At 37.5% G+C, this 20,200-nt stretch overlaps 1 protein-coding gene across 4 annotated transcripts; it reads right to left on the bottom strand.

The window, feature by feature from the left end:
• Window positions 1–4,263: 4,263 nt before the first annotated feature.
• Window positions 4,264–13,200, bottom strand: NXT2 (nuclear transport factor 2 like export factor 2). Of its 4 annotated transcripts, XM_009235161.3 has the most exons (5): window positions 13,025–13,200; window positions 11,984–12,068; window positions 10,825–10,911; window positions 7,325–7,469; window positions 4,264–6,438 (listed from the first exon to the last, which is right to left on the bottom strand). In XM_009235161.3, the coding sequence occupies exons 1-5, from the start codon at window positions 13,114–13,116 to the stop codon at window positions 6,257–6,259; spliced, it is 591 nt and encodes a 196-aa protein (XP_009233436.2). In that variant the 5' UTR covers window positions 13,117–13,200; the 3' UTR covers window positions 4,264–6,256. The 4 variants fall into 4 exon arrangements, with proteins under 4 accessions (XP_009233436.2, XP_009233438.1, XP_009233437.1 ...); XM_009235163.2 differs by lacking the exons at window positions 11,984–12,068; window positions 13,025–13,200 and adding an exon at window positions 11,736–11,840; XM_009235162.4 differs by lacking the exons at window positions 11,984–12,068; window positions 13,025–13,200 and adding an exon at window positions 11,593–11,716.
• Window positions 13,201–20,200: the final 7,000 nt, after the last annotated feature.

Raw genomic sequence — 20,200 nt, 5'->3', positions numbered from 1 at the left:
TAGCCGGGCGAGGTGGTGGGCGCCTGTAGACCCAGCTACTCAGGAGGCTGAGGCAGGAGAATGGCATGAACCCGGGAGGCAGACCTTGCAGTGAGCCGAGATCAGGCCACTGCACTCCAGCCTGGGCAACAGAGTGAGACCCCATCTCAAAAAAAAAAAAAAAAAAAAAAAGAGTCAGGTAAACAAAGTGCTTGTTGGCCACCTCAGGCAGCTCAGGTCTCCAAGTCAGACCGTGGTACCTGGGCTTGGTGAAGTGTTGCAGGCATCTATTGCCAATTTCTTGCCGTTGAGCAAGAGAATTGGAATGAATAATGTTACAGTCAATTTTGTTTCTCTAGTTACAGAAAGACTACTTGAAAATACATTTGCAAAATTACTATCATTATTTCCTTTAGGGCCCTGAATCCTTTTTTTTTTTTTTTTTTTTTAACAGTAAAATAACCATCTCTATAAATCTAATCTTAGACTTTTTTTGTGGAGCTGGATTAACAACTACTTTGTAAAGTCAGGGGCAAGGTTTAGAATGAGTGTCTGGCTGCGGGAAACAGTCACTCTCAATTGATTTTACCCTTAAAGAAAACCAGAATTTTGGGAAGGGAGGAAACCAATCATCAAGTCAAAAACTATAACCATTGTATTTGTGTAGCACGTGGCACTTAAATATTTTCGTTTGTTGCCTTATTTGATTCTCACAACCACTTGGTGGGCCAGATAGGACAAACAGTATCTCCATTCAATAGCTGAAGAGAGAGGCCCAGAGTAAGTGAATTGTGCAAAGTCACAAAACACATTAGGGGCAGAACAGCCTTAGAACACAGGTCTTCTTTGGGTCTGGGACCAGGATTACACCTTAGAGACCACCACAGCCTTTGTCAAACAAGGGGAGTTGATATGTAGATGTTTGGGGTGTTCAAGGAGGGAGGAAAAGGAAAAAAAACACATGAAATTTATTTAAAATTTATCAAAATACAGCTTACATAATATTAGATCATGTCCAAAAGTGGTTCTGCTAGAAAGCCTTCTCACTTCTTTCCTTGGACACCTGAAATAGCAGTTTCTTCCGTTTCAACTCCTTTTCATTGCCGCTCATTCTATTCCCAGACTCTGCCTAAAGACTAATGTAAACATTTGCTTTCTTAGCTCTGAACTTCTCATGCAAACCAAAGAATGGGAGGCAAACACTGCTGCCCTTCATGGCCTTCAACAAATATGAAAAACCTGAGAAGAGAAAGAAGTTTTCGGTCACTTCTAAGTCAGGGTGACATCATTGATATATGGCACTACCTATTGGAAGCCAGCCCTATACCCCTACTCAAAAGTGATAGTGAAAATATGCTTGATCTATTTTTGTGTTTTTCAAACTGATGGTACAACCCCTTAGGAAGTTGTAAAAAAATCAGTTGAGCAATTTATGACCAGCATTTAAAAAAAATAATAGAATGAAATAGAAAATGCAAGGACCACACTGCAAGTGGTAAACATGAGTTTTATTTTGGACATTATACACACACACATACACACACACACACACACACACACCCCACACATACAGGTTTATTTGTGCATCTGTATACTGGGTTGTGATGTAAAATATACTTCTTACTGTGGGTCACAGTGAAAATTTTGAAAGCTATCTCTCTAAAGAATGTATATACCACAATCCCAGATTTATGTTGTGTCCTAAGACTCCTCCATCTGACACATTATTCCAACAATACATTTTTCTACATTTTACTGCTTCCCTAGAAAGCTAGACTGACCTACATAGCTGACTGAGAGTCACTGAGAACTCTTTTGTAAAGAAAGCTGCATTTGGCAAAAGGTAAGCATTTATTAATAGAATACAGCAGTTTGGAAAAAAGTGTTTTGATGAAATACTTTCATTATACAGAGCCAACTACAAAATCAAAAAGCCAAAAATGCCTTACCATTTTCCCCTAAATAGGTGTGGTTATGTTAAAGCACACATAGGGCAGGAAGGACAACACATGCTTACAACAAAAATCAGTAAATGGAATCCCCTTCTACCAAATTTCCTGCCCAATTTCAGGCAAATAGTAAATTCATCAAAATTTCAGAAAAGAATTGACAGTACCTTCTTGGCTTTTGACTTCCTGCTCCTTTTCCAAACACTGTGCTTATCCTTGAACTTTATTGGGACTGTCTTTATAGATACACTGTACATTACTAGGTGATTTCCAAAAAGTATGAAAATGTTACCATGATTCAAATTCACTGAGGAGTCTGTGGCTCTTACAGCTATTCATGAAATACAAATGGCATGGTGACAGAATTTGTTTGAGTCATGAATTATTAGTCTTGTAAGCTTACAGCCTTTATAGATTCAATGCCATCCCCATCAAGCTACCAATGACTTTCTTCACAGAATTGGAAAAAACTACTTCAAAGTTCATATGGAACCAAAAAAGAGCCCGCATCGCCAAGTCGATCCTAAGCCAAAAGAACAAAGCTGGAGGCATCACGCTACCTGACTTCAAACTATACTACAAGGCTACAGTAACCAAAACAGCATGGTACTGGTACCAAAACAGAGATATAGATCAATGGAACAGAACAGAGCCGTCAGAAATAATGCCACATATCTACAACTATCTGATCTTTGACAAACCTGAGAAAAACAAGAACTGGGGAAAGGATTCCCTATTGGTGCTGGGAAAACTGGCTAGCCATATGTAGAAAGCTAAAACTGGATCCCTTCCTTACACTTTATACAAAAATCAATTCAAGATGGATTAAAGGCTTAAATGTTAGACCTAAAACCATAAAAACCCTAGAAGAAAACCTAGGCAATATCATTCAGGACATAGGCATGGGCAAGGACTTTATGACTAAAACACCAAAAGCAGTGGCAACAAAAGCCAAAATTGACAAATGGGATCTAGTTAAACCAAAGAGCCTCTGCACAGCAAAAGAAACTACCATCAGAGTGAACAGGCAACCTACAGAATGGGAGAAGATTTTTGCAATCTATCCATCTGACAAAGGGCTAATATCCAGAATCTACAAAGAACTTAAACAAAATTACAAGAAAACAATCAACCCCATCAAAAAGTTGGCAAAGGATATGAACAAACACTTCTTAAAAGAAGACATTTATGCAGCCAACAGACACATGAAAAAATGCTCACCATCACTGGCCATCAGAGAAATGCAAATCAAAACCACAATGAGATACCATCTCACACCAGTTAGAATGGCAATCATTAAAAAGTCAGGAAACAACAGGTGCTGGAGAGGATGTGGAGAAATAGGAACACTTTTACACTGTTGGTGGGACTGTAAACTAGTTCAACCATTGTGGAAGACAGTGTGGCGATTCCTCAAGGATCTAGAACTAGAAATTCCATTTGACCCAGCCATCCCATTACTGGGTATATACCCAAAGGACTATAAATCATGCTGCTATAAAGACACATGCACATGTATGTTTATTGTGGCATTATTCACAATAGCAAAGACTTGGAACCAAGCCAAATGTCCAACAATGATAGACTGGATTAAGAAAATGTGGCACATATACACCATGGAATACTATAAAGCCATAAAAAGGATGAGTTCATGTCCTTTGTAGGGACATGGATGAAATTGGAAATCATCATTCTCATTAAACTACCACAAGAACAAAAAACCAAACACCGTATATTCTCATTCATAGGTGGGAATTGAACAATGAGAACACATGGACACAGGAAGGGGAACATCACACTTCGGGGACTGTTGTGGGGTGGGGGGAGTGGGGAGGGATAGCATTGGGAGATATACCTAATGCTAGATGACGAGTTAGTGGGTGCAGTGCACCAGCATGGCACATGTATACATATGTAACTAACCTGCACATTGCGCACATGTACCATAAAACCCAAAGTATAATAATAATAAAAAAAAGAATTAAATTTAATGAACCATTCTTTCCGGAAATCAACTGTATTTTGGTTTCACTGCCTATCCAATATAGCATTTTAGCTGGTTTCTCAAGGTTAAGATTTCCAACTTCTCACCAAAAACCTATAGGTATCTCAAACAAGTGATGATCTCAGGAATGTGAATAATTGGAAGGAAAAGGGGACAGATGTGGCAGGTTACAGAAAGAACACAAAGAAGATCCAAGTTGTTAACCATTGTTGTCAACACATTACTGTAATTTTTTTCTAAATTTGAAAAACCTTATATTGTAAAGAAACAAGTAACCATTCTGAAACCTAAGAACAAAAATCAAAAGACCTTAAAACAAGCTTGAAAAAATCTGTCACAAGGCAAAATTTTATTTTTTCAAGTTACAAAAATAGGAGCATGTCAAAAATACAGTCTAGTCCTTATAAGAGTAGTTCCAGCCATTTAAAAGTTATACAGAGTTTGGAAAAAGCAATTTATATACAAGTCTTAAAACACACAACAATCGTGAGCAATGCACATCGTTCAATGTAGTTATTGCTAGTTATATGCAGCGTTTAGTTACCATTGTTCTTCTCTGTAAGGGAAAGGACAGCATTTGGACATTCTGATTGTTGCTGCTAAAGCTGTGGTTTTGGAAAATCAATCCAAAATAAGAATAAGCTCACTATGAGTAGAATAAAATGTGTAAGTTTCAATCAGTACCACAAGAAAGCATGGTTTAAATTTGAGTTTCATACAATTCTACATAACTCTATTTTGTTACTATAACAGAAACACAGTGTATAGTTTTGGGCAAGAGTAAATGAATTACTGGTTTTATAATTAAGTGAAAAAGTTTTTGGTTGCAATGTAGAAACAAAGCTGGCATATCTAGCTTACAAACATTAAAAAATGGAAAAGATATTTAATGTTTAAGCAAAAGCCGAACCTAGGTTTTTTACCTTTAGAAATCAAGAGATAAAGTTAAGCATTTTGTTCTTTTGAGGATTATCATGAAGATTTGCTATTCTCTATTTTCTTTTTAAAAAGACAACGAGTTAGCCACATAGCGGGAACATATTTTGAAACACATCTATTTGCTCACTATCATATGGAAGAACAAATCACAAAATTAAATAATTCTACCTTTAAATAACTAAAGATAATGCAGTTGACAGTACAAAGCACTGGGAAAAAATCACTTATTTGGGGGATGTGTGATACATAAGAAACTTTGGGCCTAAAGTTCACATGGAAGACTTAAAATTTAAGGGTGTCACCAAAAGATAACAATGGCTTTGACTCCAACTCTCATGTTAGACCCTGTTAAGAGGTTAGGTTTATTGCTGTTATTTTACCCCAGTAAGTTATTGAATAAATGGAGATATACATTGGTGATAAGTATGCGGTGAAGTAAAAAGATCTAAAAATATTAGTCTTAGAACAAAAATGACACTCATGATCATTTGGCAAGGATACTTATTAACTTAGTGATTTAAATCCTAAAAATAAGCTACATTTTTAGGAGGTAGAAAACAAGTACCAACAGTTTACCATTTGGCCACCCTCCTTACTTTTCGCTTCAGCCTTGGATTTCTATTTCTCATTCCCTATTCTCCTGTTAAAGCTATTAGTTCTACTACCATTCATTACCTAAATGTATAGACCTGGAGCTGCCAAGAAAAATCTTTTTGGGAAGCTTTGCTTTTAAGTCGCCAAATGCACCCAATACTCAGATATCAACTGAGAACGTTTTGCACCTCTCTAGTTGATTAATTTACTTCACACAAAAAAATGCCAAAATAAAAATTACTTAAAATGAAAAACGACTACTGAACATCTCTATATGCAATTCCAATATGTCAGAGTAGTTATGTAAACCTAAATCTGTACTATTTTCACTGAACTGATTTGAAAAAGCCATATATTAAAATGGCATTACCAGTGTTAACTGAAAACAGGCAACGTGTTTTACTAGAAAATTAACCTAATAACCAAAAAACTCCACTTCTTCCCAGAGTGTTATATTGTGCTGACATCCCATAGATAATATTATAAAAAGATTTTATTTTTGCAATAGGCTGAGTTCACAGTGAGTATGTTAGTACCAAGATCAAGTGTTTAATATTACTATAAGAATGTCATTAGTGGAATCTATATAAGGCATGTAAAAAAATAGCTTTAAAGTTCTTAGAGGTCAATGCTCCAAACTGGCAGCTGCTAGAAAAGGTGCTGATAGGAATAGAAAATATTAAAGAAATTTAGTTTCAGCACATATTATAGTGCTTCTACAATCAAAATAATTCACATAAATTTCAGTTGCTGGAACTAATGGACCAAATGAGAATGGACTTTTGCCCCTTTAACTACTAGACCAATCTTGAAAACGGAAGCAATCACTTGCAATCTTCCACACAGTATTGTTGGGAGTGGACTGAGCAGTCAGCAGGAAGTTCTGGTTGAAGAAATGTTGTTTGTTTCCATCAAACTTCACAGTTCCACTGGTCACAATAAGAACTGTAGTTTGGGACTGAGTTGCTTGCTCTTCATCCACATTAAAAAAAAGAGAACATGTCATTTTCTATCTCTAAATAAACAGATTTTCAGGCTTAAAATACATTGTTTATGGACTAATGCTTAAAATTTTTTTCATAAACTTTCTGTCCCTTGAGCATAATCTTAAGCACGCATACTCAAACCCAGAAAACTAAATACTCATTAAAAGATATTAAAATTATTTTCAGTCCAGAAAACTTTGGGATACTCTAGTTTCAAAATGAGGAGCTTATATCTAGCATAGGACCATTTGCTTCATATATATATAAATATTTCAGAATTAATATTTCAGGTTTCTAACAGAGCTTATTCATGTTTTGCTTCTTAAACTATTGTTCCTTTCAGGAATTATAAAGGAAAAAAAATCACCCTAAACTACAATTTAAGACACTTAGGACCCCACCTAGAGGTTTTATTAAACTGTATCAATCTACCTGGCATCAAATTGTCTTGTAAAAAGTCATCCTTTCACATAACAGAGTAAATTTCTGTGAAATATTAATAGATTGTAAGATACTGAACACATTAATCAGAGATATGGTATAATTTTACTCTGGAGACATTTCAGGGTCCAGCAGGCAACTATTTAGAGAAATCAGATAATCTTTCCCCTCCATTTACAAAAATCACATTAATCTCAACTTTTCATACAACTTTTAATAAGCCAAAATCACATAATCCATCAAAACCTACTAGTGGAAAGAATCTGAGGGAAGACCAAAGTTTGACTGGACAGTTAAATTTTTCATAATATTTAACTTGCTCAAATAAGTAAATAGTTCTACCACTAAAAGTTTCTCACTGCTTTCGGTGTAAAAGCTCAGTGCTTACTAAAGGAAAACAAAGGAAGCATCTTGAAAGATCATGATCTTACCATGAACTGGTTGGCAATCTAACATATTGACCTGGAACTCACTAGAAGGCAATGTGTCAAAAAAATTATTTAGGGCATCCAGCCCTGAAACAACATTTCCATTCCATATTAAAGTGGCCTGGTCCAGATACAGCCTGGTTAGTGCCTAAAAAGAAAGACAAATTTAAAAAAGGGAAATAATTCTGTTTCTAGATAAACATTTTATAGAAATGGATTAAGATATTACAGATGGTATATAAACATTTTTTGTAGTTCTACCTTCATCTCCACTCCCCTTGCTCCATCTCCACTGGAAACCAATGTGAACAAAATGTCTGTCTTATAATCTTGGCCTTAAATAAATATCACCTTACTCTTTATAAACTAGGCAGTAAAATACATTTTTCATATTTCACTTTAGACACAATAAAACCTTCCACCCAATTAAGTTCTGCTTTCTGTATTAAAACAAATTAAATGATCACAAATTCCAAGCGAATGCAGCCCCAAGCCAGTCTTAGTGTGTCTTCCTTTTGTAATTATGAGAATTAACAAAGTTTTTGATCAAGCCCTACCTGTATCCTTTAATGCTAGTGGCTATATAAATGAAACATTTAATATTTGCACGTGTTAGAAAGAATTAGTTCACTACTCCCACTTTTTAGAGAAGAGGTTTATGTTTTCTTAAAAATTATTCTGGTTTTTTAAAAAAATTGAGACAGGGTCCCGCTCTGCTGCCTGAGGCTGGTCTCAAACTCTTGGGGTCAAGAAATCCTCTTGCCTCAGCCTCCCAAGTAGCTGGGGTTACAGGCATGTCATACCATGCTCGGCTATAGTACTACTCTATTCGTGTACTTAGTTCAAAAGAATCATGAGTACTTGCTAAAGCAGAGACTTTGATAAATCAAATAAGTTCAGGCCCAAATGAGGCAGAAATTCAACAGTTAAAACTCTGGGGTCACAAGACACACTATTAGCTTAATTCTATAATGTAACTTGGGTTAAAAGGCCAGGCTGGCACGGTGGCTCACGCCTATAATCCCAGCACTTTGGGAGGCTGAGGCGGGTGGATCATGAGGTAAGGAGTTCAAGACCAGCCTGGTCAAGATGGTGAAACCCCCATCTCTACTAAAACTACAAAAATTAGCCAGGCGTGGTGGCAGTTGCCTGTAATCCCAGCTACTCGGGAGGCTGAGGCAGGAGAATCGCTTGAACCCGGGAGGCAGAGGTTGCAGTTAGCCAAGATCGCGCCACTGCACTCCAGCCTGGGTGACAGTGAGACACCATCTCAAAAATAAATAAATAAATAAATAAATAAATAAATAAATAAAAATTTAAAAAAAGGTCAACACATAGCTTGACACTGGTAATAAACTATGTTGTCTTTTTTTTTTCTACTTTATTTTTTGAAAGCAGTAAGGTACAATACACATTCAAGGCAAGGCACAATAAACATCCATTGTCACAACCCTTTTCCCTGACATCAAATATCAGTACAAGAAACTTCTTTTATCTTTTGCCTTAAAAAATGGGTTTTTACCTGACAAAAACAAGCAATGGGGAAAGGATTCCCTCTTTAATAAACGGTGTTGGGAAAACTGGCTAGTCATATGCAGAAAACTGAAACTGGACCCCTCCCTTACACTTTATACAAAAATTAATTCAAGATGGATTAAACACTTAAACGTAACACCCAAAAGCATAAACCTAGGCAATATCATTCAGGACATAGGCATGGGCAAAGAGTTCATGAATAAAACACCAAAAGTAATGGCAACAAAAGCCACAATAGACAAATGGGATCTAATTAAACTAAAGAGCTTCTGCACAGCAAAAGAAACTATCATCAGAGTGAACAGGCAACCTACAGAATGGGAGAAAATTTTTGCAATCTATTAATTTCAGAATCTACAGGAACTTAAACAAATTTACAAGAAAAAACAATCCCATCAAATAGTGGGTGAAGGATGTGAACACTTTTCAAAAGACATTTATGCAGCCAACAAGCATGAAAAAAGCGCATCATCACTGGTCATTAGAGAAATGCAAATCAAAACCACAATGAGATACCATCTCAGGCCAGTTAGAATGGTGATCATTAAAAAGTCAGGAAACATAGATGCTGGAGAGGATGTGGAGAAATAGGAATGCTTTTACACTGTTGGTGGGAGTGTAAATTAGTTTAACCATTGTGGAAGACAGTGTGGCGATTCCTCAAGGATCTAGAACCAGAAATACCATTTGACCCAGCAATCCCATTACTGGGTATATACCCAAAGTATTATAAATCATTCTACTATAAAGACATATGCACACATACGTTTCTTTCAGCACTATTCACAATAGCAATGACTTGGAACCAACCCAAACGCCCATCAATGTTAGACTAGATAAAGAAAATGTGGCATATATACACCATGGAATACTATGCAGCCATAAAAAAGGATGAGTTCCTGTTCTTTGCAGGGACATGGATGAAGTTGGAAACCATCATTCTCAGCAAACTAACACAGGGACAGAAAACCAAACACAGTATGTTTTCACTCATAAGTGGGAGTTGAATAATGAGAACACATGGACACAGTGGGGGGAACATCACACACTTGGGCCTGTCAGGGGGTAGGGGGCTAGGGGAGGGATAGCATTAGGAGAAATACCTAATGTAGATGACGGGTTGATGGGTGCAGCAAACCACCATGGCACGTGTATACCTATCTAACAAACCTGCACGTTCTGCACATGTATCCCAGACCTTAAAGTATATATATATATATAAAATCCTATGTTTAATAAATGGGTTTTATATAAAAAATAGGTTTTTAGAGATAGGGTATTAACTTTTGCAGCTGCAGGATAGAAGTAGTTCTCCAAAGCACAGTTCTATACTGGTAAGAGACCTAGGCAAGACTCACTTGACCACATACTGACATAATTACTTAAAAGATATGGTGCAGGGATAAGTTGCAATGAAAAAGCTGATGAAATCTCAGTCTGTTGAGGACTTAATATTATCCATGCTACATGCATACTTTTTGTGGGTGTAAGCTATACTTTTGAGCCATAATCAGAAATTATCTATAAATATATGACATAAAAGGGTCGAATCAGGAAATATTCCCCGTAATGACCCACCCCTTCATTAGCACTAATACTACCTTAACCATATTGGTTAATTGATGGAACTAAGAAAAGGAAACATATTTAAGAAAATATGCTGGGCCCAATGTTAAGTGCGGTATTTTAATTAATTCATATTTACCAACTTGAAAATAAAATGAGGTTAAGGGAAAATGGCAACTTGCTCCAGGTCAAAGAACTAGGTAAAGGTAAACCTGGGATATGATTCCAGAGCCCATGTTCCCACTAATGCCATACCAATCCTTCCCTGAGCAATTTGCTTTTAAAGAGTAAGTCCACAGTTACCACTTATGCAAGTCAGATGAAATGCTGGCTCCAGACACAACCTGGTATTTAATAAACAGTAGTAGTCTGTAAACAGTAGTAGAGTCTATAACACTCACCCGTCTTCTTTTATCCATTGTCTCATAGTAAATATTGACAAACTCCTCAGCAGCTCTACATGCCTGATCTACATAAGTTTTAAAATCCTACAAGAAAAATTCCAGAAGTATAGATTACCAACCTTTTCAATCCCTCACAAACACAAAACCACTGACGGAAGCTGATGATTTATTTCAACCACTATGTAGCTCTATATACAGTCCACATTCTTTCATATAAATTCAGACATTTTAAAGGCTGGACTCTAAAGTTTGCAATTTTAAAATTTTTCACTAATTTTAAGTGCATGTCTTTAGGACATAATCTTCTCAATGAATCTGAGTCTTTTTCTGTCTCCACATATAAATTTATAATCTTTTCTTGGCAACTAAACACTTTAGACTTTCAATATTTTACAAACATTCACGGCAATGAAAATGACACCACCTGAACCTTAGAAAAGGAGAGAGAGCGGCGAAAACTGCCACTGAATAAGCTAGGAAAGTGTTTTCTCTTTTCAAGTGAGGTGTTAGAGCCAAACTCCAAAGTTGTTGAATGGGAAACACACACACACACACACACACACACACACACACACACACACACACACACACACACACACACACACACACACACACACACGAAAGTAGTTCAACTACTTGAAAAACCGGCAGCTCCCCTTAGGAAACTTTCCCACATTGCGTAAATATTCACTGCTGTTTGCATAAGAACTGTGAAACCGAAGAAAGCAATGCTGTTGGCGTTCGTGCCGGAGAATTAAGGAATACCTTCCTTCTCATTCATTTACGGGGCCCAGTCTACTACTAAATTAAGAACAATGAATCGCCAGTTTCTTTGTCAGGTGACTGAAAGTGATTTTTAGAGAGGAAGATAATCGAGAGAAAGAGACTGCAAGCCATAAACAACAAACCCAAACATCCCCGCCTCTCGCTATTTCCCAGCTCAGGGTCCTTTCCGGGACCAGAAAGCGACTGCTAACCAGGCGGGGGTGGGGCCGGCAGGGCGGGCAGCAAAGCTTGGGCCCCGCCCCGCAGTGCAGAGAGCCGGGCCGTGATTCGTCACCTATCCACGTGAGCAGCAGCTAGACCGCCCCGGAGTCCCTCCCCTCAGCCACTGGAGCCCGGCGCCCAGCCGTCCTGCCACGGCCCAGGCACTCACCAGAGACGTGGCCATCTGGGAGCCTGTAGCAGCGTGTTCCGGCAGTGGCGGCGTCACTACCTCCTCACGTGTCCGGCCCCCACGGCTGCGGAATGATCAATACTTATGAAGAGAGCGAAACCCGCCAAAGGCACATAATTTTTCACCCTCCCATTCTCTCCCGGAAGTAGCTTGGTACGTCGTTAAAAGCACACCGATGTTCCAACCTTAAGTTCCACCACCCTTCAGTTCCTGAAGATCCCTCCCATCCATCTTATCTACTTGTTTGATACTTAGTTTAAAATTTAAAAGCCACTTTGCTTTTGTAAACATGATACTCAAAAGGAAAGTCCCCTAGTTTTCTAACGACAAGCCTGGGGACAAGCAAAAATGAAAGTGTTCAATTACAGGGAATTTTTTGCCCCAGCAGGCGGAGCCAAAGCCCTCTGAAGACCAATTAGAAATGCGAGGAGACCTACCATTCCGTAGCCTATAGGATAAGTGGGCGGAGCTTGGGGAAAGGCGTGCATGACTAGTGAACAATTTAGCATTCTGGAACATTCTGTAAGGATCATCCTCACTGAATTACCACGTTTTGGCAGTATGCCTAAATTACTATTTCATTTTAACCTAGCCATATTCAACAGGAAAAGTTCATCTAGTTTCTCCATTCTGGCATTTTAAAATGTCTTGCAGACACCAACAAAAATTAAGTTTACAGTGCTATTCACCATCTTTTAAGGGCTATTTATTCTGCAAAGTAGTCTAACAACTAAAATGTCGAGTGCTGACTATATGTAAGGTGCTTTTCTAATCAGTTTTACATATATTCACTTATTATAACAATGCTGAGGTAATTGCTATTATTTTATCATCTTCATTTTACAGCTAAGACTGTAAAAACCTGCCTGCGGTCACAAACTAGTTGAGATTCAAACTCAAGCAATATAACTATCATGGCAATGTGGCTTTGCTCCCCAACACCCCTTAAAAACCTCTCATCCCAAAGCCACCAACGACTTCTGATTTAAATGGCAAATTAATTAGATGTCGTAGTTTTACCTTGAGTGGCTGGTGTGTGGCCCCTCATAATAGTTACTTCTTTGGTATCCTTCTCTGTCTCCCTGAGACCAGTGGCTTCCGTGTTTTCTCATACTTTTAATCTCTCTTTATCTGGCTCTTTCCTCTTCAAGGTAGCACTAACGGAAGCTTCTTCTCAGCCAGCCCGCTTCCGTTTTCCGTTAACCTCTGGCGTCACTTCCGGTGCATCCCCCCTTTTAAAGCCTCCCTTCTTCAGGGTGATCTAAATTGCTACCCGTATGCTAATGAATCTAAACAACCTATCCCAAGCCCCCACCCCTTATCTGAGCTCCAATTACACATATGAATTTTGCTAAACATGAACATGAGTGCACTATAGGCTTTTCAAACTTGTACGTCCAAAATTTAAACTCATTATTTCCTCCGCACTTCCAAACTTTTGTATTCTCCCAGTCACCTATCTTGAATTCTCGGAATCTTTATTTTTTCGGTTCCCCTCTCCTCCTCATTATAATTCATTCAATAAATACTTATCAAGTATTCACTATGTGCCAAGGATTGTGCAAGGCTCTGTATATAGAGTGGTGAATAAAATAGGCATGTTTCGAATCCTTGTGAGGCTCAAAGTGTAACAAGAGTGCTAGACAATAAACATAACATTGAGTTACAAAGAAATACTAAGTAACTTGCTTAGTTCTGACCATTCCCTATAGCAACCCTTCTCTCTCTTCCCCTCCCCTCCCCTCCTGCTCCTCCTCCTCCTCCTCCTCTTCTTTTTTGTAGAGACAGAGTCTCACTCTGTGGCCCAGGCTGGAGTGCAGTGGCATGATGTTGGCTCACTGCCAACATCTGCCGCCCTGGTTCAAGCAATTCTCTTGCCTCAGCCTCCCGAGTAGAGTAGCTGGGACTGCAGGTGCTGGCCACCACGTCCGGCTAACCCTCTTCCTTTTTCTCCCTCTCTCTTCTTGGCTCTCTCCCTCCCTTTCTCCCCCACACTTCTCTCACTTTCCCCATCTCATTCTCTCCTCCCTCTCTCCCCCCTACTTCTCTTCCTTTCCCTCTCTCATTCCCCCTCTCATTCTCTACTCCCACACAAACTTTGATAACTCTATTGTCTATTTTCTTCCAAATTCTCATAATCTTTAAATACCTACCTTGGTCTGATCTGAATTTATTTTCCCAGGCTATTCTCCCAAATTCACGAACACCGGCAAAGTTAACTACCACTGTTTGCCAAGAATGACTGATGTTTACTATTTCATTGGTGATTGTTTTTCTTGATCGAGAGATTGTGTTTTATATGATTTCATTCAATCCTTACAACCCCCAGAAAGGCAGACATTATTATCTAGATTTTTAAAAATTTAAACTTAAGTTTAAAGAAGTTAAGTAAATTGGTTAAGATGATAACAGCTAGTGGACCTGGGATTTCAATCCCAAACTTTCAAATTCCAAAGTCTGCTTTTAGACACTTGGCTATTCATGCATTTACTTATATATTCTTATTTTGGAATGTTCCCTCCATTTCCAGCTGTCCTTCAGGGACCAGAACAGGTGCGATCTTCCCTATGAAGTCTTCCCTCATTTCATGTCCCCTGAACCCCAACTGTTGTGAGCTCTTTAATGGCTATGAGGATGGCTATTGGTGTGGGAAATAGTGTTGAAAAATATGGGAGGGTTGAAGTATTGGAAAGGGACAGCTGAGTTAGAGGTGGAGGGGGGCTCAATTTTGCACTGAATTTTTGCACAGAATTTTGTGCTACAAAGTGGAAATTGCTACATTGTGCTACAAAGGTAGGAGACTGGGTAAACTGATAAATATAGAAACCAATGATGGGCTCTGGTTGTCAGAGCAGTGAATTTAAAGATATGAAAACTATGTTGGGTGGAGGGGGAGGGATGCAAATGGAAACAAAGTGAGTAAGACACGGAGTTGCTCTTCACTAGATGACTGCAAATGTATAAAACTTGGGAAGAATGACTAGGAAGGGTGTGAAAGGGCTTTTCTTGGAACACAGCATAGCATTTTGATTAAGCACATTGTTGTTGGCACCAGTCTGGGCTCAAATCCTAATCATGCTACTGACTAGTTTTGTGACCTTGGCAAAATTACCATTCCATGACTCATACTCCCGATCTGTAAAATTGAAATGATATTAGTACATATTTCACAGCATTGCTTTAGGAATTAAATGAGTCAGTGCCTGTCGTATAGTTCCTGCTTGAGGAGCATTATTTTCCTACCCATGGCAGAGGAAATTAGGCAGCCACTTATTTGAGAGTATGAGGCGGGGACAGATTAGATAACGTTTGAGGTATTGAGAGGCATCTATCTACACAGTTTAGGAGATGGCTGGTGACCCTGGGATAACAGACTGTAAGGAGCAATAAATTGTGTCAGATAGGACTAAATGAGGCTGTGCTGTGCAGCTAGATCTTCTGATCAAGTGTAAACCTAATGGAATTAATGTTGTTGGGAATTACCAACATCCCCATCTGAATCTTTGCCTTGCTCAAGACTTGAGCAGAACTAATCTAGAACAACAAGGGAAGTGATCTGAGCAGTCAACCCCTTCCTCTGAGTTCCTTAATTGGCAACCATAGTGTTCATATCAAATAGTGCTTTTAAAAAAAAGTTTAATTGAGATATAATTCACATATACAATTCACTTATTTAAAAACCAATTCAGTGGTTTTTAGTATATTTACAGTTATTCAAGCATCACTGCACAATTTTAGAACATTTTTAACACCTCAAAGAGAAACCTCTTTCCCGTTAGCAGTCAGTTCCCACTTCCCTTTATACCCCAGCTCCTAGCAACCACCAATCTACTTCCTATCTGTATGTATTTGCCTATTCTGGACATTTCATATAAATGTAATCCTACATTATGTGGTCCTTTGTGTCTGGCTTCTTTCACTTAGCAGAATATTTTCAAGATTCATCTATGTTGTAGCATGTATGAACATTTCATTCTTTTTAATTGCAGAATAATATTCCATGGTATGAGTATAACACATTTTATTTATTCATCCACCCATTGATGGACATTTGGATGGTTTCTACTTTTTGGCTGTTACAAACAATGTTTCTAGGAACATTCGTGTACAAGTTTTTGTATTGACATATCGTAGATACCTAGGGGTGGAATTGCTAATTCATATTGTAATTTATGTTTAATGTTTTAAGGAACCGTCAACCTGCTTTCCACAGTGGTTACAACATTTTACATTTCCACCAGCAATGCATGAGGGTTCCAATTTCTTGACATCTTTACCAACACTTGTTATTGTCTATATTTTTTATTACAGGCATCTTAGTGGGCATTGTGGTGTTGATTTGCATTTCCCTGATACCTAATGATATTGAGCGTCTTTTCATGAACTTATTGTCCATTTGTATATCTTCTTTGAAGAAATATCTATTTATTTTTTTTGTTTACTTTTAAAATTGGGTTATTTGGCTTTTTATTATTGAGTTTTGTGTTATATATATAGTTACAAGTCCCTGATCAGATATATGATGTACAAATATTTTGTCTCATTTCGTGGGTTAATTTTTGCTACTGTGGAGTTGTTGAGAGAGGTCTGGGAGTAGTTGAGCGTGTCAAGTTATAATTCTACAAATCCTGGTGTCCTTAGAAATATTTAGCAGTTTCTGAGTAAATACTCCTCAGATTCTCACAGGTATTTACTTAACTTCTAGAGTTCTGCAAAAGATGATTTTGACCATTTTTGTCACTGTTTCTATTGTTTTTATGGAGTGGTGGGTTTATAGAGATGTGCACTCTGCCGTTCCAGTAGTCCTGCCTAGATGGTACTTTTGCACATCCTTCGAAATAAATTGTTATAAATAATGCTGCAATGAACATGAGAGTGAAGATATCTTTATGAGGTGATGATTTCATTTCCTTTGGGTACATAGCAGTATTATTCACAATATCCAAGATATGGAAACAACCCAAGTGTCCACCAATGGATGAATGGATAAAGAATCTGTGATTGTGTGTGTGTGTGTACATATATATACACACACACAAATGAATATCATTGGGCCCTATAAAAGGAATAAATCCTGTCATTTGCCACAACATGGATGAATCAGAGGACATTATACTAAATAAAGTAAGCTAGACACACAAAAAAAACTGCATGATCTCACATATGTGAAATCTGACAATAAAGTCAAATATATAGAGATAGAAAATAAAATAGTGGTCACAGGGGTGTTGGGGCAGGTAGGGAGAGGAAATGAGTAGATGTAGGTCAAAGGATACAAAGTAGCAGATATGTAGGATGAACAAATCTAAACATCTAATATATAACATGAGGACTGTAATTAATAATAGAGTATTATGTTCAGGAATTTTCTGAACAAGTAGCTTATAGCTGCTCTTGCCACATGGGAAAAATGGGTAACTATGTGAAATGATAGATATGATCATTTGATTCACTATGATAACCATTTTATCATATGTGTATCTCATAACATAATGTTGTATACCTTAAATACATACCATAAAATGCATTCTAAAAAGACATTATAGTCTGTCTTTTATTATTTGTATATTTAAATTCCTACTATATTTTAAGTTCCCAGAGATAACTCTATAGTTTTCATATATTAAACACTTACCCAAACCACTGGCACTGAGAAAAAATCTTACACAAAGTAGGTGGTTAAAATTGAGTGACCAAATAAAATTTCCTCCTCCTTTTAGCTTGTCTCTATCCCCATTCTGAATCCATTCTTAAGGAAGTGAAGGTGTGAATTAATTTCCTATAAAGGAAACGTTTTCCTCCTGTGGCATAGAAGTGAGAGTATAATCCATTTTCGCCTCATTACTTTCCAATTGCCTCCTCTATGGGATATTCACAAGTCTTATCTTCAAAGGAGAACAATTCTTTCAACTCCCTGCTGGAAACTTATTTTTCTTCAAGTAATTATTTGCAGAAGCAAAACGAATAATAAGGCTTTTGTATTGGTTGAGCTCTCAGGTTTTGGGAAGTCCCTCTAAGACTCTGGCTTACTCATTCTGCAAATTTCTTAGAAAAATGTAATTTATAATTGTCAGGATATCATAATGAAAGGTTCAGGCAGAGACATACATTAACAAGATGAACTAAAATCTGTTTCCTTATCTTATTTGGCTCTACCTGAGAAGTCGTCTTCATACTAAACACCTGTTTCTTTCTTACTTTCTCCCTACCATTTAGCCCCAAACTTCTTCCCCCTCCCGTGAACTCAGTAAAAACGAAACAACAAATAGAGAAAACAAAAAGTGACTCTTCCCCGCAAAAAAAGACATAAAATGTTAGAGGCTTAATGTAGTGACTCAGTTTTTCTCTATTACCTTTAAGTATATTTTCTTCTGATATTAAAATAGATCTACTAAATTATTTTAGTATTTGCCTGATATAACATTTTCTCATCATTTTACTTTCAACCTTTTTGAATCCTTATGTTGATGTGTCTTTTGTACATTGCATATAGCTGGATTTTATTTTTTTGGCCTGACGATCCTTTTTTTAAGAACATGATGTATAATTTGCATGAAGTAATGTTCAGAAAGTTTAAGTGTACTGCTGGATTGATTTTACAGAAGTATACCCTCACATAACTACTAACTCCATTAAAACAGAGTATTTCCATTGTCCCGGAAATTTCCTTCCTGTCCACTCCCAGTCAACACTCCCCAAAGATAACCACTATAGTGACTATTATGATTATAAATAGCTTTTGTCAGTTATTGAACTTCATATAAAAGATATAATATAATATGTATTCTTTAACATCTGGCTTCTTTTTAATTTAAATTTTAATTTTTACTAGACAAATAATAATTGTATATGTTTATGAGATATAATGTGATGTTTTGAAATATGTATACATTGTGGAATGATTATATCAAGCTAATTAACATATGCATCACCTCACATACTTACTTTTTTGTAGAAAATATTTAAAAATCTATTCTTGGGGCTGAGTGTGATGGCTCATGCCTGTAATCCCAGCACTTTGGGAGGCTGAGGCAGGTGGACCATTTGAGGTAAGGAGTTTGAGACCAGCCTGGCCAACATGGTGAAACCCTGTCTTTACTAAAAATACAAAAAAAATTTAGCTAGGTATGGTGGTGCACGCCTGTAATTCCAGCTACTAGGGAGGCTGAGGCAGGAGAATCACTTGAACCCAGGAGACGGAGGTTGCAGTGAGCCGAGATCACGCTGCTATACTCCAGCCTGGGTGACAGAGTGAGACTCCATCTCAAAAAATAAATCTATTCTTTTAGCAATTTTGAAATATATATTATTAACTGTGGTCATCTTGTCGTGCAATAGACTTTGAAAAACATCTGGCTTCTTAAACTCAACATTAATGTGAGATTTATCCATGTTTTTGCCTTGTAGTTCATTCTTTTTCATTGCTGTGAAGTATTTGTATGAATATATCACAGTTTGTCTATTCTCCCATTGACTGACCTTTGTGTTGTTTTTGGTTTGGGGCTTTTTTTTTTTTTCTTTTTTGAGACAGGATCTCACTCCAGTGCAGCAGGGCAATCGTGATTCACTACAACCTCAGACTCCTGGGCTCAAGCAATTCTTCACTGTCATCCTCCCGGGTCACTAGGGAATACGGGTGCATGCCACAATTCTTGGCTAAATATTTTTTTTTAACAGACAGAATCTTGATATATTGCCCAGGATGGTCTCAAACTCCTGGACTCGAGCAATCCTCTTGCCTCTTGGGTATCTTAAATATCTTAAATATCTCTAAGGCTGTGAATATTCTTGTATGTGCCTTAAAGTTGGACAAGAGCACTCATTTCTTTTGGGTATATACACAGGAGTGGCACTGCTACATTATACGGTACACATATGATCTGCTTTAGTAGATTCTGGCACATGGATTTCCAACTGACACTTTCACCAGCAACCTATGAAAATCCCAGTTACTTCACATTTTCGCCAACACTTGGCATTGTCAGTATTGTCAGTCCTTTTATTTTTAACTATTTTGATGGATGTGTACTGGTATCTCAGCATGATTTTGATTTGCATGTCCTGATAGGTAATAAGTTTAACTCCTTGTAATAGGCTTATTGGCCATTTGTTTGTCCTCTATAGTGAAAGGTCTGAGTGTTTTACCCATTTTTTGAAAAGACAGGTAGTCTGTTTTTACCCGTTTTTTTAAAAGAT

The sequence above is a fragment of the Pongo abelii genome, chromosome X, assembly GCF_028885655.2.
Source record: "Pongo abelii isolate AG06213 chromosome X, NHGRI_mPonAbe1-v2.0_pri, whole genome shotgun sequence".
In the NCBI taxonomy this organism is placed as follows: Eukaryota; Metazoa; Chordata; class Mammalia; order Primates; family Hominidae; genus Pongo; species Pongo abelii.
Note: the sequence above shows the minus strand (reverse complement) of the source record. Positions and strands in the feature narration are given on the sequence as shown.